At 39.4% G+C, this 27,963-nt stretch overlaps 1 protein-coding gene across 1 annotated transcript in view; it reads left to right on the top strand.

Annotated features, from left to right (window-relative positions):
* Window positions 1-27,963, top strand: part of LOC127656720 (protein Smaug homolog 1-like) — a 72,560-nt gene that overhangs the window by 12,847 nt on the left and 31,750 nt on the right. The window contains exon 3 of the mRNA XM_052145194.1: window positions 24,917-25,432. Within this exon, the coding sequence (XP_052001154.1) occupies window positions 24,917-25,432 (516 nt within the window). The remainder of the gene's footprint in view (window positions 1-24,916; window positions 25,433-27,963) is intronic.

Here is a 27,963-nt window from a genome sequence, read left to right as displayed (position 1 = left end):
TAGCATTTTTTTAATTAACCTGCTACTTGCACTACTGACACTTCAAAATTATGTTGGAAAGTGCAGAAGTGTGCAGTTTTGGATGCACCATGTGAAATATGGCATATTGTGAAATGTATTTTATAGTAAGGTTGATCTAAAACTGAAGTTGAATGTTTTCATTTACTTTGACTTAGTTCATCATTTTATAATAAAGAGAAAGTAATCAAAGCTATCTCTTCAGTGTCCCTTTAATGCTGAAATGGCTATATAATGAATATATAGTTTGTTAGATTTCTTTACAAAAATCTACAAGCTTCAGAATTCAAGGGTTTTCAAAAGTGTTTCACAAGTCTGTTAATGCAATTTACTTTTTTATTTGTGAATGATTGATTATCCAGGGTATATTTGTTGCTCATAATGACATAGAGGGCTATGCAAAATCAGTATACATGAACAGGATTTGATGTGAAATTTTCACTCCACTGCTCTTCGTCCCTGGCCTTGAGACACACCCAAGTGACCAGTGTCCAGACCCATCTCCTGTCTGACCTGTTTGGTTTTTCCTCTACTGTATTTCACAGAATGTCTCTGAGCTGTTTGGAAAAGAAAGAGTGTTTGTCTCCCGTTTAGGTATCGTACTGTTACACACACCAACGCATGAGCAACCCGTTTATTTCTGGACATCATTTTGTTCCATGAACTCATACGCAACCCTAGGTACAGCCTTGGAGAACCTGGCAAAAATATTTTTTTCCTTTGAATCAAACACTTTTGTACAGTATACACTCACCTAGCTCTTTATTAGGAACACTATGGTGCTAATAAAGTTCCTGACCTGGTCTTCTGCTGTTCTGGCCCATCCACCTCAATGTTCGATGTGTTGTGAATTCTGAGATGTTATTCTGCTCAGTACAATTGTACAGAGCATTTATCTGAGTTACCTTAGCCTCCGTTGACGTCTCTCATCAACAAGCCATTTCCGTCCGCTGAACTGCCGGTCACTGGATGTTACTCAAACCAGCCCATCTGGCACCAACAATCATGCCAGGGTAAAAATCTCTGAGGTCAAATTTTGTCCCTATTCTGATGGTTGATGTGAACATTATCTGATAATGATAACAGCTCCTGACCTGTATCTGCATGGTTGTATGCACTGCACTGCTGCCACACGATTGGCTGATTAGATGATTGCATAAATAAGTAGGTGTACAGGTGTTCCTTCTCTGAGTATTCTCTAGTGGCAGCTTTTCCCTATAGTGTTTTCCTCTTATAGAGTTGTTTCTTCTGCACTGGCTTCTTGAACTTGGGTCCCAACCAGTCTCCAGACCTCAAGACCCTCTTCTTCCTGTTTAACAGGTACTTCAAGCTCTTGTGATTTGTAACTTGTTGTTAGTGAAACGGCATGTACTAAAGTTCGGTAAAGAGATTTTGGACCACCATACAAACTAGGCACCCATAAGGACTTCTGCTGGACATAATAGTCTACAAACCCTGTAATCTAAGAACATTAAAATGTTGAACTACGTTCAGATGGGCATCTTGATTATATTTCTATTTATGTGGCAGTAGTTGTTACTAGACCATCCATCAGTTGATCTTTGCCATTCTACAGCCAAATGTTGATGTATATAAAAAATAATGAATATTGTACTGCAGACAGGAGCCTTTGAACTTGAATTAAGCTGCCCAAATTCAAATATAAACACTGCAAAATGTTCAAAAGGAGATCAACTCAGCATTAGCTTTACCCACCCAGACACAGTTCTCAGGTACCATTTCTTATTTTCCACTCAAGTAAAGGTGTTGAAATCCTTGCATCAACTTTAACTTTGCTAAGGTTCCTCAGAAAAATGCTGAGCTTGGATGACATAAGCACTTCAGTCAGTCTGGATGATAACTCGAACACCATTATATCTTAATGAATAGGAAAATATGCTCATCTCAGCAAAAAAGAATGGATGACATGCATGTACTTGAGATGTGTAAGATGCATCATCCTTTCTCCTCACTGAGATGGCAATGTCCTTAAAGTGATAGTTTACCAAAAAATTAAAATTAATTTACTTAAAACACAAAAGGACATGTTAGACAGAATGACATCCTCAGTTACCATTCACTTTCATTGTATGGAAAAAAAAGATGCAATTAAAGTGAAAAGTGACTTAGATTAACAAACTGCCTAACATCTCCTTTTGTGTTCCATGGAAGAAAGGATATCAAAGCATCAATTAAATGGAACTTCAAATGTTTATTATACGGCTGATCAAAAAAAAATTCTAAATAGTTTTTATTTAAATTGTTTTTAATCATGCAGCCTTATCTCCAATTGTGGCTTTATAGTGGGGTTCATGGTCAAAGCTATCTTGACCGACCGTCACCTCTCCACCATCTGTGATCTGTCTCATGCTGTCAGACTGGTTCTGTAGATCCCGCCCGAGTGAGCTGTCAGTGCACTCTCGACTGCAGCTGAGAGCAATCCGTCAGAAGATACACATTCACTTTTACACAGACCCAACAATTCTGTTTTCTTTGTATCAAATACTGTCTTACAGTACGTCTCTCTGGCACGCCTGGTGTTATGTCTCTTTGCAGCTACTGTTTAGAATGTGTTACTCTGCAGCTGGTAAATGCAAAGCACAGGCAGCTGTATCATGGTGCTACAATGCAGGACTTTGTTCAAAAGTGCTGATTGTGCTTTTAAGAGGTCAGGCTGAGACCCCCTTCCCCTTCTCCTACCAGCTCTTTCTATGTCAGCTCCCTCTCCAGACAGTTTTTAATCAAAAGAAGGAGGGTTTGCATTTGAATATAAGTGGATGTATGGCCCTAAATGGGACACTTTTCACAAATTGGTTGGTATGGGAATCGTAAGGAATGAATCAATTCTGGTTCTGATTCCTTTTAACGATTGAGGTTCCTTCATGGTTCCATTAATGATTCTTTTTGTACTTTTGAGAAAGAAATACTTGGAAATACGAAATGCAATTTCTTATTTAATTTTGAGTTGGACATGTTGAAAGTCTTGAGTGTCAGTAAGATTCACTAAAATTCACTACAAAGAGACCATTCTTAAGAGTCATTCGTTTGGGAATCGCACTACAGGGGTCCTGCTGTATGTTTTTGATTCATTAAAAAACAGCTAATAAGAGTAATTTGTTCAGGAATGGAATTACACTGGAGGCACTTTATGTTGCGAGCTGTAGATAGAAAAAAAACCCCGCTCAATAGAGTCATTTATTTAGGAATTGCACCACTTTGGTTTCATATGTGTTTCACACTGTAGTATGGTGTTTTGTAAGGCTGGATATCGATAGATTTCCTGATTCTATTAGATTCACAATCTCTCGATTTGACTTCAATTATATATCGATTCATATGGGTATATTTCAGTTCAAATGTCCCTTTTGCTTACATATGAAATAAATTCTCTCCCAGCTAATTTTGTGAATAATACAGGGGACCTTCTTACTAGGTACAATATGAAAGTATTAATTTTTATATAATAATAATAAATATAAGACAGATTGGTCCTAATTTTTTTGCAACAGCAATTACACAAAAAATATATATTTACACATTTAAATTTCTTAGCAAAATTCTGTCAAAGTGAATTGTGTATATTTTAACCAAATTCAATAAAACCTAAAATATTTTGTAATTCTTCTTAAAAAATTTTAAAGGTGCACTAATTTGCTAATTAAAAAGGTTTTACACATAAAGACATGAACAGCATTTTTTAGAAATATGTTGAAAATGATATACTCACATAAGATGAGTACACAAGTCATATGAGAAACCCTAAAAAAGCTGTTTAATTTTGCATGGAGTGGGTCGCCTTCTCATGGGCACTGCCATGTTGACAACACATGACACTGTGTCATACGATGTCATCAGTGGTACCAATGATGGTACGGTATTGATAAACAGGAGTGTGATCGACCAGACAGTCCAACCATAATGAGGAAAAGTGCAAAGATAAAATGTCCAAATGAGAGGTCCCTGCTGGAGTGATTAAACAGCTATGAACTGCAGCTCTCACTGCGTGGATCACGAATAAGCAATGCAACATCAAACGCCAAGCGCAAGAACAAAGTGGTATTCAGCCGGCAGAGAGCCCCCGAGTCGCGGCTGTCTGGTTACAGTCCGGCATGCAAAAAATTAGCTTGGATTGTGTGGAAGCGGAGGTGTGACAGAGCGCCGTGCTGTGGAGATTGAAGCAGGGGAGATGAGTGGTGAATGATTTCCACCTATGCTTATCACCTGTCTTGTGTTTCAGTGAGGAGTGATTGGGGCTTTTAAGGAGAGGAAACAGCGGCAGTCGAGAGAGAGTGAGCCCAGCTGAGCAGCTACTTGTGTGTTGACCGCTGCCGTGTTGCAACTTTTGAGTGTTTGATTTGAAGCTTCACTGTTTTTCTTTAAGCAAACATGTTTATTTGTCTGAATAAAAGAGTGACATTCCTGAGTTGGAATGCCACTGGGGACATCTCCCATTTCCTCATTCCTGAACCTCATTACACTGGTGCCAAAACCGGGAAGTGAGGGAGATACATTGACTAGGAGTCCTTGCCGTTGGCATCTACCAGACTCAGCACCAGGACCTCCTGGAGCCTTGAGCGGAACAGGAGCAATGTTTCGAGGGGCTCCTGTAAGCCCAGGCGGAGGACCGGCAGGTGTTACAAAGCTTGCTGCCGCGTGGTACTCCAGCAGCGACACCGGCCGAGTGACCCCACCTCGGATCACCCTGGCCAAGGTGGGTCCCCGAGTTGACCCCAAAGCTGTCATTGACCTGTTCGAGCTGGCCGCTGTGGGGTCGGGCTGGCCCCAGACACAGTGGGCATTCCTCCTGCTGCCACTTTTGTCGGGGGAGGCTCAGCAACTGCTGGAGGCTAATCTGCTGGAGTACCCAGATCTGAAGTGGGCCATCCTAAAGTGGCTCGGCCGGAACCCCGAGCAACATTGTCAGCGCTTTCGGGTTCTGACCTACGGGGAATTAGGCAACCTATTTTCTTTCACCCAGCAGGTCTGGGATGCCTGCCATTGGTGGTTGCTAGCGGAGGACCACGATGCCGGGGGAATCATCAGCTTGAACAACGAGAACTGTACCTATGATTAAATAGATTCAGACGAAGCATATACCACCCGCAAATGGACGGCTTGGTCAAACTGTTTATTCAAACCCTGAGAAACATGATTCGTAAGTTTGTGCACAAAGATGTTCAGAATTGGGATAAGTGACTTGAAACCCTGTTGTTCGCAGTGCGAGAGGTCCTGCAAGCCTCCACAGGGTTCTCCCCATTAGAATTATTTTATGGACATAAGCCTCGCTGTGTCATAGACGTTGTAAGGGGCAATTGGGAGGAGGGACCTTCAAACAGCAAAAACGAAACTCAATACATTCTTGACCTGATAGTAAAACTCCACACATTGGGGCAGCTATCATCGGAGAATATGCTACAGGCTCAAGAACATAATTCCTGGCTGGGTTTGGCTATGGGAATTTACACAGTTAGATAAAGTCCTTGTATTACTACCCACATCAAGGTCTAAAGGGCCCTTTGAGGTCACACGGCGAGTCGGGGAAGTCGATTATGAGGTGAGCCATATGGATAGAGTCAGAGCATGTCAGATTTAACACATCAACCTCCTAAAACTATGGAAAGAGGCAGTCCCTGTGACTTTGGCGACGGTGGTCCCAGATAGGGAGGAGCTCGGTCTGGAGGTGAATTTAAAAATTACAGATTGAATCACCCCGGTTCCCTGTGGAGACCACCTCTTACCGTCCCAAATCACAGAGGTTGCCAGGTTGCAAAGAGAATTCTCTGATTTGTTCTTGCCTCTTCCCTGGCATACGAATCTCATACAGCACCATATTGAAACGACCCCAGGGGTAGTGGTACGCAGTCGTCCCTACCGTTTAACTGAATGCAAAAAAAAAGATAGTGTGGGACGAATTGAGGGCTATGCTTGACATGGGGGTAAGAGTCCCACAGTGATTGGGCTAGTCCGGCAGTCTTAGGCCCATAGAGTGATGGGTCGGAGCGGTTTAGGCCCTAAGAATGACTTGAGGTTGTTGATGTGGGCGGATGATTAAGAGCCAGCTAAATCCTTGCTAAAATCTTTGAAAGAATATTTGAAAGAATATTCTATTCATTTTGATGGAATTTTGTTATGAAATAGTTAAAATAGTTAAAACTACACTATAAATCATTTTTTTGAGTGTAGTGGTGGATGAGACCAGTTTAAACAAATATACTGGTAGAAATGTGACAACATAATGTGACGGCATACATTTTTAAGTATTTAAATATGTTTTTCAAATGCGTGAAAGGTCTACTATTACTCTAAACTCTATTTTGAATTAAAAGAAGGAACTTTTCATTTTTTATTAACTTTTCCATAAAATTTTTATATTTTGATTCTTGATTGTGGTCGTGATCAACCAAAATTATAAAGAATATTAGAATAATATTTTTTCAACCATACCTAATAAAAATTACATCATCTCTGAAAGCTTTTTCTTTTACTTTACTCTCCCTGCAGGTACGATATTAAAAGATTTCTTCCAAATAGGAAAATAATGACCAGACTTCTGCGAATAAGAAGTGGGATCAACTTGCACAGGGGCCCAGACATTTCCTTAAATAGAGCTCTCTGCACTCAAATCTTGAGGCTCACATTCCAGGAATAGCTCAGGCTGTGACATTCTATGGCACACTAACACACACACAACCCCTGGAACTTCCACAGGTAGACTAAATTACCGCTTCATTCCATCACGTCTTTTATGACCGTTATAGTCGTCAGGTTACAATGGCACTTCCTGCCAGAGGTTTGCCTGTCTGAGGGGGCGTGAACGGAGCAGGATTTTGGGGCTCTGGTGCTTGAAAAAGGGGCCTCAGGGTTTCTAGCACTTTTGTAGCAAAACAATCACAAAACTCAGGAAAAAAACATGATTATGATGTTTATTCTTGTAATTATGGATGAATTGTTCACAGTCATCATATTTTTGTGGTTGCAGTTTCTGTGATTATCACAGATAATCCAAATATAGGAATTTTACTCTTTTCATGATTAGGCCAAAACTGTTTTACGCTGAAGCATATTTACGTCAGAATGGAATTGCATTGCTCAATTGCACAGGTTGTAAGCTTGTCTGTTTTTATTTCTTTACTAAAGATCTGATACAGATATTGCTTTAGAGTTAGTCTCGAAAGGGACCCAGGATTCACATGTAGCCTGTGATGAGCTTCCCGTGTTTGAGAGAGAGAGAGCTCATCATCTGTAACAAACAATAGACATGTCCACAGATGACTCAGAGTCACTGTGACTGGTGCGTCTACTGACAGAGGCAGGTGTTTCCCACTTTGTTGTCTGATCATTTGAGCTCAATGGATAGTTAGCCTGCGCTGCCATTTCCAACACTGAACAGGATTAGCAACCATAAATAAAACTGGCTTGAAGGAAGAAAGGAGGAATGTTTATGCTTTGGCACAAACAATCTCTTGTCACAAAGCATCTGCCAAGCCAAAATTAGAACTATCGGCCTCATTCTCTAATTTCTACAGCAGACGTAACATTTTGTGATTGTGTGCGAAGAGAAACTGAGAGGGGAGGGGTAGATGGCCCGAAGCTTGATGTGTACAGCCTCTGAGGTAATTAATTGAGCTGATCGGAAACTTTGTCAGCGTGTAGTAAGCGGAAGGTCAGAGCCTAAAGGCCGATGGTGGCAACTAGAGGCAGACACAGACAGAGGCTCAAACCCCTTTTCCACGAAAAGCTGCTGGTGCTTGTTCCAGAGTTTGTGTTCAGCCTGGGAAATCCGCAAACCTCTTTTTGAACTGGAGAGTTTCCATCTGGGCTGTCAACCAGGCTAAAAGTCTATATTCCAATTTTTTACTTAAATATTAGCAAAATTCAACATTATTTCCGGTAGGGGAAAAGGTGGCTACAAGACATTTTAAAAACGACATTGTCTCCTACATCCACAAAAGGGTTCAATGAATTGATATAAACCAAACAGCAGCTATCATTTATTGCAAAAAACGTCTGGCTGTCCACAAAAATGCATAAAATGAAGTAAAAAGATGAAGTGAGTTTATATAATCAAATCTTAAGTAGAAAAGTAAAACGAGATAAGAAATGCTTCAATAGACAGTTGTTTGTAAACTGAATGTTGCTTAGTAACCTATACCATTGTACTACAGACTCCAGCTTCATAATACTGGAGATACCACAGTGTATTTTCAATAAATACAGTGCAAATACCTCTGAACACTAGGCAAACATCTTTGACCATTGCGCTGCGTCTCACAAATTTTATTTGACATCCTATAGTTTCCACTGACTTGAGAGCCAAATGATCAAGAACATAATTGACTACTACATAACCTGCCCACAGGCAAGTATGGTGCAACCCGTTTTTGATGCTGTGATTCCATTACTTTTCCATTATTTATTATAACAAATAAAATGAATAGCAATCAATTTATGTGTGCAAAAGAAGAAAAAAAAGAACTGGGTATCTGATATGGGATGAGACATGTAAGAAAGTAAACTATTCCAGTTCCGAATACTCTTAACGATAATTATTCTGTATTGGTTCCATTAACAATATTTATTTTAAAGGAAGAAATATTTGGAAATAAGAAATACAATTTTCTATGCATTTAAGGCACTCAGCAGATTGTTGCCATATGATTAGATCAGTTCATATTTCATCAGAGCAGATATATCAAATCAGAGATACATTTAATAAAATTCTTGCGAAAAGGCCTGTTTACACAGACTTTTTAATGACTCTCAAAGACATTCAACGACAGTACTACAGTACTGTGCAAAAGTTTTATCACAGCAGGAAACACTCAAGAGTATTTTAGTATGGTTTCCTTCTGCATAAGCCAAAAAATAAACGTTCAAGAACCTTTAACAGAACCGAATGTCATGAAAATAATACGGTTCTGTATTTTTTAAATGTAAATGATTCTGAACAAGAACCAAATGGTTTTCGATTCCCAACTCTAGTATATATCAACTGAAATGCACATTGCATCGCTTCATGCCACTTTGCATCAACCGGTTTTAGTGTAGACAGTTTTGTTGATTATAGTAGGAGCGGTCTTGACAACAGTGGTTCCTTGTTCGAAACGGCAGGTTAAAGGGATTGATAAGGTACCAATATTTCTATCGGGAAGACACGCAGGCTTGAGTGAAGTTTGAGATGCCATTTATTTGATAGATGTAAAACGGGAGGTAATGTCTCTCTCTTTGGCGTAGGCCCCGTCCGGCAGTCCGAGGGAGTTGTACCCGGAACCGTCATGTCCTGCCGGAGATAGGAGGCAGGGACGAGGAGCCTACCCCCCCTGTGGGACGGGGCTCAACTGGTGGTGGTGGGGAGGTGGAGGTTGCAGTGTTAGTACACCGAAACAGCAATGTGATAGATTGTGAGCGGACTTATAAAGAAATGGCTTATGTGCGATTGGCTAGGAGTTACCCAGCTAATGATGTGATGACGTACACCTGCTGGTCTTCCCGCTAGAACTACGCTCCACTTCCATTTCCGGGGCTAATCCACACTGAAAAATTATTTTGGATTATTTGAACTTCAGATACTTTATTAAATTTGATATGGTCAAATAACTATTGAACTTTTCAGCTTGTTGCTAGCTAGCAACAGACATATTAGCCTATTATATATATTAGTATGATGACTGATTGGGGATCCGTAAACTCTCAACAGCACCAGATTTGTTAAACAGTACAGAAATGTATACAAGTCTGGTGCTGCTGAGAGTTTACGGATCCTCAATCAGTCATTATACTGATGATTCCTTGGTATTTAATTGCTCGTTCCAGCGAGGGGCGGCGGGAGTATTTAAGCAGAGGAGACAGCGGCAGAGGAGAGAGAGAGATGTACAAAGCTTGTTCGCATGTCTGAATGTCTTTATGATTTGACACAGCTGGCTGAAATGCAGTGAGTGTTTTTGTTTCTTTGGATGCTGAAAGTGTTATTAAATAAAGTGTCTGTGTTTGTCATGCTGGTCCCAGCTTCCTCCTTTCCCATCTTTAAGCGTTACAACAACAATAAAGGACACTCTGTCCCATGTCCAACTTTAGGATTCTCCGATCACTGTCTGGTTCATCTTTATCTGACCTACAGGCAAATCAACTAAACCTGTTGTAAAGACTGTAAAACTACTAGAACTTATTTAACATACAACAATGACAAACCATGGTTTACAGCAAAACTCAGGCAGCTTCGTCAGGCCAAAGAGGGTGCTTACAGAAGTGGGGATAAAATCTTGTACAATCAGGCCAAATACAGACAAAGGAGATTAGAGTGGCTAAAATAAGCTATTCTGAAAATGTGATAAACCAGTTTTCAGCTAACGAACCTGCATCAGTGTGGAGAGGGCTGAAAGACATTACCAACTACAGACACCATCCTCCAACACTGTAGGGAATCAACAACTGGTTAATGACCTGAATGTGTTTTACTGTAGATTTGAAAAGCCCAGTCACAAAACCCACACCCGCTCCAACCTTCACAGCACACAAACATTTACACCTCCTGCCACCACCCTCCTCTCCTCTCCTGCTACTCAACATGCACTTAAGATCTGTGAAGATGATGTATGCTGGTTCTTCTGGAAACAGAAGACAAGAAAAGCACAGGGCCCATATGGTGATTCACCCACTTGTCTAAAATCCTGTGCTGACCAGCTGGCCTTAACATAGATCTCTGGAGCAGTGTGAAGTTCCCTCCTGCTTCAAATGATCCACAATCATCCCCATCCCAAAGAAACCCACAATCAAAGGACTTAATGACTACAGACCCATCACTCTGATGTCTGTGGTCATGAAGTCATTTGAGAGACCGATGTTGGCCCACCTGAAGGACATCACTGAACCCTTTCTGGATCCCCTTCAATGATTATAGAGCAAACAGGTCTGTGGACAATGCTGTCAATATGGGACTGCATTACATACTTCAAAATCTAAACATATTTGGTGTAGAAATATCGATTCAATATCACAAGGAAAAATATCATGATACTTTATATCAATATTTTTCCCACCTCTGACATTGATGCAGCAAATATAACTCACATAGTCCCAACCCAAGTGGATTAAGTGAACATGGATGGATTGTACACCATGAATTTCAGTTGAGACCAAATGCTTAAGAATTGTGTTGTATTAGCTAATTTTAAATAAGTGAATTGAGCAAGCAGTAAAAATCATGTTGCGTGAACACCATCTGTTAGAAGTCTGAATCCATTTGAACATTTCAAAGAAATGTAATCCGATCACTTTTTGTAGCTGTGTTGAATATCACATGGATCTTTACAAAATATAGTTATGTTCTCTTCTCATGATGATCTCAATTGTACTGGTTTAGTATTTTCAGTAGAGCTGCTTTCCCTTTTTTCAGTGCACCTTCTCTTCAGTAAAATTGCAGATTGTACACCCTTTCTGTGAAATAGGGTATCAAGGACTTTCTTGCCTGCATGGCTTTCCCCAGCTACATGATGAATTTGTAGTTCACTGGATGGACCTGTCAGTGTGCTGGTGGGGTCTGGGCCTGTGCAGACCTGTAGAGACCAAGTCATTGCCTGTTAAAGCTGCTTTTGAGGAAAGGTGGGGCCATTTTGTCTCTCTCTTTCCTTACCAACTGAAGTGTCAGCCTCCCTAGAGCTTTACTCATGTTTCTCGTGGGTGTCATTTTAGCATATCACCCAATTTATTTCATTGATGCAGTAATTATTTCATTCTTTCCTCAGTTACTTCTTGGAATGTCATCTGAGGATTTCGCTCAGCTTCTCACTCACAGGAGTGTCTTATTCAATAGACATTTCAATAGGGCTCTGTCCTTTACATGGAACCGTTTCCACTGGTCATTAGGTGGAATGGTGTTTGCTTTAGCCATACAGTAATTCTCTTTATCTTTCTGCTTTTACCCCTTACTTTTTATCTTTTATTGATGTCTTTGCTCTGTATTTCTCTCCACCCCCTACTCTACTCTGTTGAATACATTAGGTCTTTGCGAGCCCGTTTAAGGCAGTGTTTGTTAAAGTAGTGTTGTGGGGATGATGTCAAAAAGAAGGTATGTGTCTAACCAGTCATTTCAGATTCAACGTGCCCCAGTCGGAAACTGTGCATTCTTCTATTGGACCTGTGGTATGCCAGCACATTCTGCACTGCTGAGCTGGAGCAAGCAGCCAGAGGGATGGGTGGGGCATGCTCTCTCTCTCTTTCTCTCTTTTTCTCTTCACTCTAATACTCTAGCCACTTTTTCCAAATAGGCAATTTTTCCTTTCCCCCACTTTCCCTCCTGGAAAATCTTCTTGATGCATGTTCTTACTGTGTCCACAGACCAATTCCACTGTTGATTATTTTTTCCCTCATAAGGGGAAAAAGTACAGACAGCCCTTTTACACTCATTTTTAGGTTGTTTCCTCTCTCTCAGTTTTTTTCTTAAAGGAATAGTTCACCCAAAATTTAAATTCTGTCTTAACTTATTCAGATCCCCCTTTGTCTTTTCAATACTGTAACTCACTTCAAAGCTTAAAAAAGGACCCAAAAGTATAATAACGATAGTCTATGGGACTCAAGTGTCATATTCCAAGTTTTCTGAAGCCATACGATTAGGGTTGGGAGTCGAGAACCTGTTCTTATTCAGAGCTCGAACATATATACTTTTGCCGATGCAGAATCAACACCATGCTAAAATACTTTGGTGTTTCCTGCACTACCATTTGGTATCACTGCAATACTGCTATAGAGCTCAACAGTGCCCGCCCACTTTTTCAGTTGCCTGGGTTCTTTAAGTATTTTCCAACAAATTTTTACCATAGATTTTTTATAAAAAGTTTTATAAATTTGTTGTAAGTGTAACAAGTTCCCAGTTCACCAGTAGACAGAGGAAGCAGGGGATGGTGATGTCAATTCCAAAGTAAGTTTTATTGTTTTCACACTCAAAGTAAATATTCACACTCAAAGTCAATCTTCACACACATCAGTGATCAAGTCAGCTCTTATCTCCCCGTCTGCTGCTGACGCCACTCCTTTATCCCCACTGCTGCTAACTGCAATACAAATCAGCTATTAGTCAATTCCCGCACAGGTGTAAATCCTTTCCACTGACCTCTCCCGGCCTTGCTCTCCAGAGATCGGTGCTCGGCCATGCCCCCGCTCCCACAATAAGCAGTCAACCAAACCAACCAGCTTTGAGGTGAATATGTGTGTAAACACACCATTTGCAAGAATATGTTCTGTTAACATATCAAATCATCTCATCATTTGGTAACAAAATTCCATTACTTATTACCAAATATTACTTCCTTATAAGTACTAAAAGAATCGTTAATGGAACTATTAAGGAACCTGTACCATTATTATGAGTAGGTACCATAATCTTTGAATTCCTTACAATTCCCATCCTTGCATACAATTTTGTTGAGAAACAACACAGAATTTAAGTAATTTTAAAGTGAAGCGCTTTGATTAAAGCACTAAACAAAGCAAGGTCTTACATGAACACACAATCCTCTTTGAACAATGGATGTCAACATGATTTAAACCTATTTTATCCCTTCATAAGGCATTGAATATGATGCACAAATCACATGGTATGATACTTTTAGTTTCTTTAAAGTGAGGCACTCTTCACTGTCATTGTATTAAAAAGACATCTTGATTGATACATCTTATGTGTTTACTGACTTGCAACGACATGAGGTTGAGTAAATTATGACAGAATTTTCATTTGTGTATGAACTATTCATTTAAACACCCTTATGTGTTATTCTGCAAGCTTGGTTGTCTTGTGTGTACTGGCATTATTTTTTGACCTCTTCTGCTGTACTTTTGGGAATTGGAAGTCAGCAACTGAGCTGAGGTTGTATCCTCTTTTTCCTCCCAAGCTATTCAAAAGTGGTGCATCACCCTAACCAGAACACACTTTGTCCTTGGCATGTTGACTCAACAACTATAAAAAAGGAATGATCCCATTCTAAACCAACTCTTGCTTTGTTTGTAGTGCTACCAATATGAATGTTGGACAATGGCTTGGCTCAGGATCACCACAGAGGCAGACACAATTTGAACTTTAAACAAAGAGACACCACATACAAAAATTTGGTGTACCATGGTATTACCACAAAATATACTGTGGAAAAGCCTTGATATTGCCTTTTTTTTTTGGTAACTTGTTTTATTTGGACACTACAATACGGAAGACATGTACCGCAATGTAAAAAAAAAAAAATTGTAAAAAAAAAAAAAAAAAATGCTATTATTTTCGAGATTAAAGTCGAAATGTTTCGAGATTAAAGTCGAAGCTTTTCGAGATTAAAGTCGAAATGTTTCGAGAATAAAGTCGAAGCTTTTCGAGATTAAAGTCGAAATGTTTCGAGAATAAAGTCGTAACATATATTCTTAGTGAAGTCAAACTGCTTCTGACATGGATCTAAACATAATAGTAGCTTTTTACTTTATGTGGCACGTTGACTCGTATGACAAGCTTAAACCGTACGGCCTCTGCATTAATGGATGTGTTGATGGATTCTCACGTAATGTGATGTGGTTGAAAGTGTATTTCACCAATAATGACCCGAAAGTCATTGCAACATATTTGCATAGACATATACATAGACAGTAAAGAATAGAGATGGTTGTCCTAGAAGAATCCGTGCCGATCGTGGGACTGAAAACGTTGCTATGGAGCAGATGCAAATCTTTCTTCGAAGAAATGCTACTGATGAATTTGCTTTTAACCGCAGTTTCTTATACGGTTCAAGCAATCATAATCAAAGAATCGAAAGCTTTTGGAGCATACTTCGGTAAGAGAATATTCAGAATATATGTTACGACTTTATTCTCGAAACATTTCGACTTTAATCTCGAAAAGCTTTGACTTTAATCTCGAAACATTTCGACTTTAATCTCGAAACATTTCGACTTTAATCTCGAAATAATAGCATTTATTTTTTTTTTTTACAATTTTTTTTTTTTTTTACATTGCGGTACAGGTCTTCCGTACTACAATGGTGGTAATACCATGGTAGTTTTTGCACAGTTTTTGCACAGCTCCATGGTATATGAATAAGGTAATAAAACAGTACCATGGTACAATGGCCCTAAAAACAAATTGGACACAAGATATTTATGCCTAAATACTTGATTAATGCATACTTAAATTCAGTTGTATTTTATGGCAAAAAGAGTCAATGGATATGAATGGTGACTGAGACTTACACACTGCCTAACATCTCCTTTTGTGTTCCATGGAAGAAATTAATAAATGAGGGAGTGTAAATGATAACTTTTACACTAAGTTTTATTTTAAGTGTCCAAATGCTTTTTTAGGGGCCACGTCTATCAAAGTACCATGTACCATAATACCATCACTGCATCATTGTACTGCCATAGTACTTTTTGTAAGGGACAAAGGTGCAAATAGGGTTACAAACCAGCCATTCACACCCTGTTTCCAGTGTCCTTCTCAGTACACACTGTGTCAGCATTGGGTGTGCAAGGTTTCAGATGATGCAGTCATTGATGGTCTCATAAATAGGGCGTAATCACCAGTCCACTGGTGTTTGGAGATGGTGTTGTGGTCGGCCTATTTTTAGAGCAAGGGAATCATGTGTCTGACACACAGATCTCCCATGCAGGCATGGGTGGGTGTTTGTATGACTGTGTGTTTTAACAGCTATCATTTGTGTCCCTGGTGCTGAAGGGATAGTTCACAAAAAAATAATAATTCTGTGTTAATTAACTCACTTCTATGTTATTCCAAACCCAAAGGACTTTCTGTCCGTCACTGAACACAAAAGGAGGTACTAAGCAGAATGTGTAGGACTGAAAGCCTCAGTCACCATTCATTTTTATTGCATCTTTTTCCATACAAAGAAAGTGAATGACTGAGGATAACATTCTGCCTAACAGCTCCTTTTTGTGTTCCATGGAAGAAGAAAAAAAAGGTAATTTGGTTTAAAACAACAGGTTGAGTAAATGATAACAGAATTTTTTGTTTCAGTTTTGGAACATCTGGTGATGTACTGCATGATGGGAGTTGTCTCTTATCAAGGCGTGTGTCCGGGTCACAGGCATTAACGAACACTGACACAGTTACAGCATCTTGCAGGGGTTTATATTCGGTCTTTAATTGGGAGTGACTCAAAGTTAATTTAATTGAAAGGGGTAAATGTCTTTGTACAGCCTACTGAACCGTCTATCCAACCATCTCCGTCCGGTAAACTTGTATTTATGCATGCTAGTCTGTCTGTATTTCTGAATGTTTGTAAAATGTCTGCCTTTGTAAGAAGATCTCCCTTTTGTTTTCATCATGCCTGCCAATCTTAACCTAATATATAACATAACCGCTAACATGTCTCTAAAACTTCACTATGCCAAAAGATACACTTAAAGTATCCCTATAGAGGTGACTGAGGAGTAGGGAGAGCACGTAGGGCTAGGTATTGATACAGATTTCCCATATATACATTTTACAAATTATATTTTATCATTAGTTTTTTGCCTTAGAAGCATTTTCAAATGGAGTCTATTCCATCAATTAATGTATTGAAATTGCATACCGGTATAATATATTGCAGATACACTCACTGAGCACTTTATTAGGTGCAATGGACAATTGCCAGGCTGGGTCGAGCTGACAGAAAGACTACGGTAACTCAGTAGTGAGCAGAAAAGCATCTTAGACTGCCCAAAACTTCGAACTTTTGGCACTTTTCCACTTCACGTTACGTTTCGACTCGTCTCTACTCGCTTTACTTTTCTGAGTTTGCTTTTCCACTGCTGTTTAGTGCCACCTAGACGTGGGTGGGATTATAGGCTGATCGTCATAGTTGCGCCGCGTCTACTGCCATGACATCATCTTAATTGCAACACAAACATTATTGACCATAAACAATAACACGACCGCTAGCTGTTAGCTACTAGCTCATTGTGCTGCATAAAGCAGTTGTTGCGTGGTGATTTTACACAAGTGTAAAAGTTAAATTGGCCTGGTCGTTTTAGAAGCAAGCTTTCCAGTAGCTGGTCAACTAAATAAAGTGAAGCTTTCAAGCTGAGTATAGATTTAATGTACTATCATCCATCGTGGACTCCAGCCCTGGCCAGGTCACTCTCCCTCCCATTGCTAGATAGTGTCCGTTTGGTCGAACCACTTCCAATTTTCCTTGATGGTTCTGTAGTCACTTTTAAGTTTTTTTTTTTTACTTTTCCCTACTCTGTTGGTAAGTCCTGTGGTAGCTGTGTGCAGCTAACAGCTGAGACACTTCCTGAAAGACTTTTTCATTTTGCGTCGTTTCGTTCGTGGCTAACGAGAGGAACGTCTGCACCTCGTTTATTGACCATGGCGTGGTTTTGCGCACAGCAATTTCTTTTTACAATTTGAAAGTCACGTGAACAAATTATACTGCTATCGCTGTTGCTAACTTTAAAACTAGCGGGTTGATGTCCCGTGTCGAAAATCCAGTGATGCTGGTAGTGACGATTCTCTCTGACCAATCAGTGATCAGCAGGGTTTTGACGTCACATTTAGTATCGGCTTGCTTGGAACTTCGACCGAGGTGGTACTAAAAAAAGTACCAGGTACTATCCACAGTGGAAAACTCCCAAAAAGCGAGCAGTGTCGAGTCGAGTTATACCGTGCAGTGGAAAAGCCCCATTTGATGCAGAATTGGCTACAACAGCAGAAGATCATGTCGAACACTTTATAAGGACCATAGTGTTCTTAATAAAGTACTAAGTGTTTTATCGTTCCAGGCCCAGCAGGTTCTGGTTTCCAATCAGGTGCTGAGGAATGATTGTGTTGAATGCTGAGCTGAAGTCTGAATAGCATTCGAACGTATGAGTCCTTTTTATCTAGGTGGTGAGGGCCAGATGGAGGGTGGGGGCGATGGCGTCATCTGTTGAACAGTTTTGCACACGTTTGCACGTGCACTTTATGTAGAAATGTTATTTAGTCTGTGTAGTCTCATGTGGTTCTGTGTTTGTCCTATGTTGATTTATGTAGCACCATGGTCCTAGGGGAACGTTGTCTCGTTTCGTTGTGTACTGTACTTACTGTATGTGGTTGAATGACAATAAAAACCACTTGACTTGAAGTGAGTGAATATTTTGTATACATGTTTATTGTTTACTTGCATAATTTGTACTATTTACAAGTATTTACAGCGCATATAATGAGAGAAGACATGCGTAATTTCTTAAGCACATCCATGTGTAATTAAAAAAAAAAAAAAAAGAAAGAAAAAAATAAACATTTAATTCTAATCAACAACTGACTAAAAAACAGTAAGGATATTAAAAGAGACATTATTCAATGACATTCGTCTTTGGACACACAGAACGAGCTAAACCAAACTTTTACACACAGCATGCAGTGAAAGGACATCTGTTCTACTAACTTTTCTCCACTATACTACTCAATCACTGGTGAGTGAAATCAGAACATTTACTAGCCAGTGGCTAATCATAGACATTTTTAGTCACGTAGCATGAGATTTGGTTGTACTTGCGAGTGATTTACTTGCACTATAGGGGTTTGCCCCATAGAGTGAAATATCATTCTTGGGATTTAAGAATCAATATAGATTATTCAAACAAAGATCTCGATGCATCCAAAAATCTATATTTTTACCCAGCACTTTTTCTTAGTACTTTGCTCAGCCCTTGCTCTTCTGTTGAAGAGCAACTCATCTATTTTTAGCCAATAATAAGGTTAAATGGAAGGCATAGTGAAAATACTAATTGGGGACCAGTGTTATTATAGTTTTAGATTTTTACTATAGTTTTTTATTTCTGTTTTATATTCAATTTGTCATTCCAAATTAGTTTAGTTTTTGTTTTCTCATTTTGTTTTAGTATTTTTATGGCTGCCAAAGCAGAACTTTTACATCATTACATTTCTCAGGGCTTTCTTGTGTTACCTCTATCTAGTTGTAGTATCATGTTTAATTTGGAATGTAAATGTTGCACATTTTATAATACAGGTTCAATATGGGTAAAGTCGCAAAGGACTTTTAAACTTGATCCACATTGTATACAAATGAAATTCCTTTAATCATGATAAAACATTATTAAACTAATCTTTGGGAAGTAAACGATTAAAGGGATAGTTCACCCAAAAATGAAAAATGTCTCATCATTTACTCACCCACACCCCATCCCAGATGTGTATGACTTTTTTCTTGTGCACAAACAAATATTTTTTAGAAGAATATTTCAGCTCTGTTGGTCCATACAATGCAAGTAAATGATGAGAGATTGTTAATTGTTTTGGTAAACTATGTCTCTTTTTGAGGTTTTAATTTGATGATTTTACTTTAGGATGCATGGCAGAGCTCATTTAATGACCAATGGTGGGAAAAGCAATAGTAAGGAAAACAACAAAACAAATTTGAGATGCAATGCTTGTAAAATTATTTATGATTGAAAGTGTATTATAAAAATATAAAAATTAATTCCAAATACTTTGTAAATGTTTTATAGAGAATACATTTTCCTCTGTCCCACTTTACTGCTTTACTGCTACAACAAAAAAGCTTTTTGTTGCCTTTGACTAAAGACATCCTAAGCTTTCTTCAAAGCTATAATGTTAGGTTATGTGTGTTTGGATCATAATTAAAAATGTCAAGAAAGTGTCCCACTTTGCCCATATTCACCCTATTATATCAGAAACTAAAATGAATTTGAGACCATTTTTATTTTCGATAGCTTTGAAATGATGAAAAGTAATTTTAGTTTAGTTTCAGTTTTTTCAAGTTTAAGTAAAAGTAAAAATGTAAGTTAACGAAAAAAATTGTATCCAGTTTTAATATGCTTTCATTAACTATAATAACACAGTTGGGAAAAAATTTTGGGATATTTGCAAGCTGAACCTCATGGCCAGGTCTGCTCGCTGAGAGTGGGTGCCACGTGGAGTTCACTAGAGCACATTGTTTTACCTTCTAAAAATGACTCAGTGAAGCTCTAAAGAAGGGCTTTACTCATACTGACCACTGTGAGTCAACTGTGATTCACAGACTCCCTACAGAATGTGCCTTTCACTTTCTGTCTATGCCTTCATTATCCCTATCTCTCTTTCTTTTACATCCACTTTTTGCTCCTATGCTGTATTTAGCAGTTGTAAAAACTTCTTAAATACTGTAAAAGGATTACAGTTTGGTGGATAAGTTAGCATAAAATAAGGAGAGAAGAAAAATGGGGAAAGGGTTGGTGGGGAGAGTGAGGGGTTTACACTAGGCCTTGGGAGGGGAGGCAGATGAGAAAAATCAGCTCAGTGTTTCCATTCTGTACCACTCTGGACTCTCCTCTTTTCTCTCAATTGGATTAAGTAAGCACCTTTACACTGAGGGCTTTCAAAGGAGGTGTGAAGTAGGAGAGATGGAAATACATTACTGTGAAGCTGCGTTCACACTGCCAGCAACACGCAGCGACAAAATCTCATTCATTTTCAAAGAAAGCTTGTGACTTCCGGGAACACGAGCGACGGTGACCTTTGGCGACCAGAAGTGGGTGTGTCCAGCGACACGACAAAGTTCAGAAATGTTTAACTTTATTCAAACGAAGAGCGACTTTCGGGAGCGACAGCCAGCACGAGAGAAGATGATAGAGCTCACATGATCCTCATATTTTAAAAATAACATTAATTTTAAAGAAACAGTGTTGTTCAGACTCTCCATACACACCACTAGCGACCTAATCGCCAGGCACTGGCGACATGCAGCGATAAAGTAGCTGGCATGTGAACCGCTCTGAAACATCACGAGCCCCGAGCGTGCACACACAACAGCATGCCACCTGTTCACTGTAAAGCACACATACTATACATGTATTAAAGTAATTTGTCGTGGTATCCTTTTCTTGATGCATCTGATGTTATTTTGATTAACTGTATAGACCTGAAGTATTGTGAAATCAGTATGCGCACTTTAGGAAACGTTGTGACCAAATAAAAGTGCACCAAAATCATTGTGATATTCCTGTTATTGCAAAAAAAAATTATCGCCAGCATTATGTGATTTTTCTCTAAATCATGTAGCCCTAATTGGACAACAACTTTTAAAGGGATAGTTCACTAAAATTCCTAAAATGAAAATTCTGTTATTATGTATTGACCTGCATACCAAAACCTAGATGATTTTAGGCAGAATGTCTGGGATCGACATGCTCAGTTATAATTAACTTTCATTGTATCTTTTTCCATTACACAAATTAATGGTGACTGAGGCTAACATTTAGCATAACTAGCATTACCTAGCTACCGTCCACTAACCTGTAAAAACGCACCTATTTGAAGATTGCTGCGATTCTTGTTCCAATGTTAACAGCAACTTCACTGATTAGAGGACCTCACTTCAGAATTGTGGGTAGTGAAGTACGTCTACAGAATTATTTAAAATTGTTAATAATGATAATTATAATATGCATTTTATATAGCGCTTTACATTGCAAAGCAATCTCAAAGTGCTTTACAATAGGCTAAGTACAAAAAAAAAAAAAAGTTATTGGATAGGGAGAGCCTGTTTGAAGAGTTTTTTTTTAAATCCTTCTTGAAGACTTCCACAGAGTCTAAATTGTGAAGATGAAGAGGCAGAGGATTCCAAGTATGCGGACCATACACTGAGAAAGCTCGATCGCCCATATTACAAAGTCTAGTTTGGAGAAGGCTGAGTTTTGGGTAGTCCTTAATAAACGAGCTGAGGTCTGGACCACTATGAGTTTGTTCAAATACGAAGGGCCCGTGTCATGTAAGGCATTGAACATACAAGAGCACCTTATAGTCCACTCTAGATTTAATGATTTCAGTATTGGAGTAATATGAGAGGATTGTTTGTTATAGTGAGAACTCTGGCGGTGCTGTTTTGAAACATCTGTTGCTTTTTAAGTTCTTTCTTTGGCAGGCCACAAAAGATAGCATTGCAGTAACCTGCATGAATGTATTTTTCTGCGTCACCCAGACTGAGAGATGGCCTAAGATGGGAAATGTTTAATAAGTGAAAATAAGATGTTTTACACACCATTTTTATATGACCGGTGAAGGTCATGCAGTTATCAAGCTTAACACCCAAGTTTGTTACTCCAGTTGAAAGAGGAATGATTTGGCCACCAATTTAGGAGAACAGCAGGCCTGCAGCAGTAATTTGTTGGGGGGTGCCAAGTAACTTGGCCTCCTCAAGGCAGCAGTTTTGCTAGAGCTTAGGGGGTACTGGTAGTGGATTTTAAACATAACTGGATATCATCCAAGTAACATTGGAAATTAATGGCATTTTTGCAGAGGATTTCACCAAGTGGGAGCATTTAAATCATGAATAGAGTCGAACCCAGAACGGATCCCTAAGCAACACCCCAGAGATTACAGACGTTCTTGACCTGGCCCCACCGATAGTGACAAACTGCTGTTGATTTGAGAAGTTGGATGAGAACCAATTTGCATTAAGCAGCTTCGAAGCTCATGGTATGTCTGGCTTGAAAAGTTTATCCGTTATCAATTAAATTTTTTGGCATATACCTCCAGAAATGTTACCCTTGACATACAGCCAAATCCACACTTATTCCTTTTCATTTGAAAAGTCAGTTTTCAATTTTTTAATTTTTTTTTAACAAAGTTTGTGGTTAAGGAAAGTGTTTCTGAAGGTCTCCGTTTTCGGTGTAGAAAACAGTTGTTCCAGTATGGATGAGAAGTGTAAACTTATTAAAACCAATGGTCTGCAGTACAAAGCACATCTTTCTGGAATGAAAGAAATTTGTAAACGTGTTATTCAGTTTTCACGTGACCCATGAGACAAAGTTGAACAGTTTTGCAAAATCTGGAGAATCTTTTCTTGCAAAATAACAGATGTAGGATTCAGTGACGAGCCACATAGAAAGGGAGAGTGTGTGAGTGTGAGAGAGAACGATAGGACAAGCTCTATGATCAGATTCTGACGGAAGTAAAAGGGGGGGATGGTTCCAGATGAAGTCAGAATCACTGGGATGAGTAGGCTGCGTTGTTTTAGCAGCAGCACTCCCTCTATATCCAGCTGGATGGGTGGAGCGAAGGATGAACTGTGTAATGATGTAGAAGAGGTTTTTTTTTACCATAGAGGAGCTGGCAACCACTAAGGTAGAGCAGGATCCTGGCCAAGTTGAATGCTACACGCAAATTATAGTAGTGGAGTGTTACTGAGGGTCATGAGGACTTTATTACTAGATAAACTCATCTCAACCTTTGGCTAAGCATGCACTGAACAGAGATGTGTGATGACACATAGTGGTGGATATATATTCATTGGGTGTATTTTATGAACAATGATTCTGTGTTTCTTACTCAGCATTTTGTCCAATTTGTTTAATCCCTGGATTCGTTTTAATAGCCTACAAAAATGGCGTTAGTTTGTGAACTTTCCCTTTAAGCCCAGGTTACTCCATGGGATTTGTCCCTGTAAGAAGTGTATGGTATGTTGCTTGTGTATAAAGTATGATGAATAAATACTTATTTTCTTATTTACTGACGTAAATGTTATTTGAACAGCACCAAAGCCCAATTCTCAAAGTACTGACCACTAGGGTGTGTGTGTGGTGAGATCCTCTGCTTGCCCTCTAGTAGCCCGTTAGTAAAATTGGAAGTGCCAGAAAAAGACTCTCAGAGAGACACTTAATCATCAGTACCCAGTCGTCCTCAAATCTGCGTGCATCTCTCTTTAGAGTGACATTGTATGAACTCTAAACAAGCAAAGCTGCCTCATAAACATGACAGGAGACCTCTGAAACATCTCTTCTCATATACACACAGATATTCTTGCAGTTAAACAATAATTTATCAGCCCGTTACACTATAACACTACATAGAATTATCGAAATTACCATGTGTCTTGATCTTGTAGTCATGAATTGATCTAACATGATCATTGTTATACAGTCATTTTCTTTACGTGGCAGAAACTCATGAACTATAATCGGGTATTTTTGGGTCATTAAGAAGCAATACATGGATCCCATTTGAGGCTATAGGCCCAAAGCGAAGCAGACCCAGAGAAGGAGTGAGTCATAGACCCAGATCTGGAGATGCCAGGAGTTCACTCTGCGGCTAGCGTTCTCTATTATTGGTGGTGGACAAAGCCACTGCCGTGACTTCAAAGTGTCTGTAGTTGCCATCGTTCATTTCTGAGGCATTTCTGAGACAGGTCCTGCAACAATAGGTTGCAGGACCCTGAATATGAATAGTGTCCTCAACAAATATTTTAAATGTGAAAGCTATTTTAAAGGAAGAGTGAAAAAAAGGTATGACTTTGCTTTGTCCTCCAACTCCTTTTGGTTGTTAATGAGTTGCAACTTCATTAGTGCTATTGTTATTTTGACAGTGGTGTAACAACATGTCCTTACCAGCATCAAGCGATAAATCACATCCATGTTAAACCTGAAGACATGAAGGTCAGAGACATAGTGCAAGTACTTATATGCAGATTCGAGCGCTTAGCCAACACATTGGCAACATGTGGTCTGGTTGAACATGCTCAGTGTGCGTTTTTGTGTTACTGTGGTAGAAACAAACATCAGTGCTCAAGGGTTCGATAGAGTTAACTTCAATGTTTTGGCCATAAAGCTGTATCAGGTAAATTAGCTATTAACATGGACTTTACCTTTCTTGCCAGTAAAATTGTCTTTAAAATGTTATATATCCTCTATTGCACCCCTTATGACAACGGTAAGAGTTTACTGCGTGCATGCGTTTGTTTTTGCCAACAAAATTTGTGGCAAGTGCCCCGTGATATCCACGGCAAAATGCCGGCCCGGGCGGCTGGCCATGTGGCCTATGCCTATCCGCAACTGAGTACATGAATGAGTCATTTGTTGAGCATTTCAATTGTCAATTAAGAGTCTTTTTCTAGTAACTACGCTAACCTATTCCTATGTTTCTTTATTGCAGTGGTGATCAGTCAGTGGCAGAGTGAGCCAAAAGAGCGGGTCATCTCTCTGGTTCTCACCCATCTGCCTCTCCTTAAACCAGGCAATGCCGAGGCCAAAGTGGAGTACATGAGTCTTCTGCCCAAGATCTTGGGGCACACCATCGAACATGGCCGTCACCTTGAGGAAAGCAGGCAGCTTCTGTCCTATGCCCTCATCCACCCTGCAACCTCCCTCGAAGACCGGGCAAATCTCGCCCTTTGGCTCAACCACCTTGAAGAACGAGCAGCTGCACGAGGAGCTGGAGACTCCCTGGAGCGAGCGCCTTCATCTCACCACGGTCAACCTCCTCATCTTTACCCCCATCATCAACGCTATGGCTCAGATGACCGCCTCAATGGCTGGCAGAGCTCAAGAGACTCTGGACTTGGAAGTTGGCAGCAACAGAACTGTGAAAATGGGCACCTCTCACTGTACCCATCATCTTCTGTGCCCTCTACAATCAACGCTGTGGGTACAAGCAGCGGGACCAACACAAGTGAGTAGACTATTTATCTCCTTGGGATTAACATGGGATGGTTTTGACCATCTGACTCCTGTTGTTTAGTCTGTCTATAACCACAGTGTTTTATATAAGATGACATTTGTTTTGGAAGTAGATTAGTGTATAAAAACGTCTTCAACTTGTGAGATTAAAACATTTGTAGATCTGCAAGCTGTCAACTCCTTCAGCATTGACAAAACTCGGACCCAGCAGCACCCACCACACGTTTAAAGGCGCCTTTCAAATCCCCAATCATTTCCTCCTAAGTTAGGTCATGATCTTCCACTGGAAGTGTCTGCAAGAGTTCAGATGTTCTACTTATCACTTCAAGTTTATCTCATACAAAGGAGTGTTCAGAACAATGATAGTGACCAAATTCTGAGGTCTTGGCCCATGAAATGAGAGGAAAAAATTTGTACGTGTGGTTATGCTGTGCTGAGGGCATAACAAAGATATTCCGATTGAACATATCTGTGGTCAAAGCTGGATATTTCCAGCTAAGAATGCAAGGGTCTTTTTTTTCTGATTAAGGAGACAGCTGAGGATATAAATAAGAGGACATTTAAAACACTGCTCCACCAGATCCTCTTTATTTTTGACTGCTTAGAGTTTCAAAGGCACAAAGGACTTATTTCACAACTCGGCTCCAGCAACTTGAGGTTGTAGGCTTTAAAGATGTTTAAAAACAGAAGTTTGTCTGTCATGTTTGACATTGTATTAAATGAGTTAGGTAAGGGTTAAACTCGTAAGAATAAAGGTACTTCAATGGTTCATTGCAGCATCTTCAAATAACCATCCTCTTACCAAGAACCATTTTTCACTGTATTTTGTTCTTGGGATAACTGTTAACTGCCCTTTAGGTATTAAAAATGTTATTGATGTGGAATTGTTTTGGTTCTAATTGGAACCTTAATATTAAGAGTGTAGGGTAACACTCTATTATATAGTTTAACCATTAGTTGATTGATGTTAGTCCATGTAGAGTAAACAGCTAAATAAATGCAAAACCACTTCCTTTAAGACAACCTCAACTATGATTGTAAAGTAAGGCATTAAAGAAAGAATCATTGGTAAATGCCACCTTCACAAGGAATAAAATGTAACATGATATAAGATCCCCTTTAGAATTCAACTCAACTCATGAATGAGCATCTGTATCATGAAAGGGGACTGATAAAATTGAAGAAACATACACAAACACCCTCTCACACACCCATGGTACCTCCCTCACCAGCACCACATACCATTGCATTTCTTCCCTTGTAAGGTATCCTTTGTGGGGGTCTGTATTTAGGGAAAATTGCTAATATTTAGAGACTGGAACTTGTAATGTTAGCTGGGCACCTATTTAAAACTAGCCCACGAAGACCTATACATAGTCCAAGCATTTACAGCCGCATATAGGAGGAGAGGACAGACTCCACATGGCCTATAACATGCATGCTCCATCTCGTTCTGTTTGTTTCCTATTTTCCCTTATCCGTCTGGTGATGGGATAGAATGTTCCAGAAGAAGAAGACAGGCTCACCTGTTTAGTAGATGCAATGGAAAAGACTCTGCTGTGCCAGGTTTGGCTGTGCCAGGTTTACCCCCAAACAAGTAAACCTGTGTTGGTTGAAGTTTAACTAAAGCAGTGTAGTGCTACACAAGCTGTTAGTCAGACATATTCCACTGGAAGGAAGGATATTTTCGCACTAGAGCTTTTGGTGGAGTGTAGGTCTAATTAGTGAAGGTTAACTGCTTTTGATGATGTAAAATTTGCATAAAGCATTTCTCATTGCTGATGTCTGTTGTAAATGTCAACCGACAGTGTATTTTGACAATACAGATAACAAAGGTGCTGGAAAAGTCAGATAACTGATTAATCTGCAGATAGTTTTTACATTTGATTTGAAGAATGTTAAAAAGACTATACTAAAATGAGACACAGACATAGAGGCTACAAGAACCCAAATTGAATAAAATCCCAGATTCAGATCTGGGTGAGGTTTAAAGAGGAATAAGGATTATTATTATTCACAAAATATGAAGTTGGAGATTACTTGATTATCTAATCTAAAAAAAAGCACCAGCCAGAGGAACACAAAGGATTAATAAAAAACTATCGGCAACTATCTGCATACATTTTGCAGATAACTGATAGTTTCAAAAAGCAACTATTGGCACCGATTCACCTGTAAAGCCGAAATACTGCACTGGTCTACCTCTAGTCTGTTGAGATGTTTCCATGGCAGACAAATGCAATTGCCATTTTGAATGTGTTGGGGGATACTTCTCATAAAATTACTGAAAGTAGTGAAATACTTCCCGCCTTCTCCTCATCCTCAGTACCCAGCTACAGTTGTAAACACCTGCCGTTAATACTAACAGTGGTACTCGTATTGATGATGCAAACATAAAGCAGTTCAGAGCCAAATAATACAATGTGAAAAAAGCAATTAAACTAAGCGTAAAAACAAGGAGAGAGAGGATGAAAGCGATTCAAAATTGTATTAAGATGGAACGATTGCCTAGATTAAATGGAT

Source organism: Xyrauchen texanus, chromosome 16, assembly GCF_025860055.1.
Source record: "Xyrauchen texanus isolate HMW12.3.18 chromosome 16, RBS_HiC_50CHRs, whole genome shotgun sequence".
Lineage (NCBI taxonomy): Eukaryota > Metazoa > Chordata > Actinopteri > Cypriniformes > Catostomidae > Xyrauchen > Xyrauchen texanus.
The sequence above is the reverse complement of the archived record's forward strand: the minus strand, read 5'-3'. Positions and strand labels throughout refer to the sequence as shown.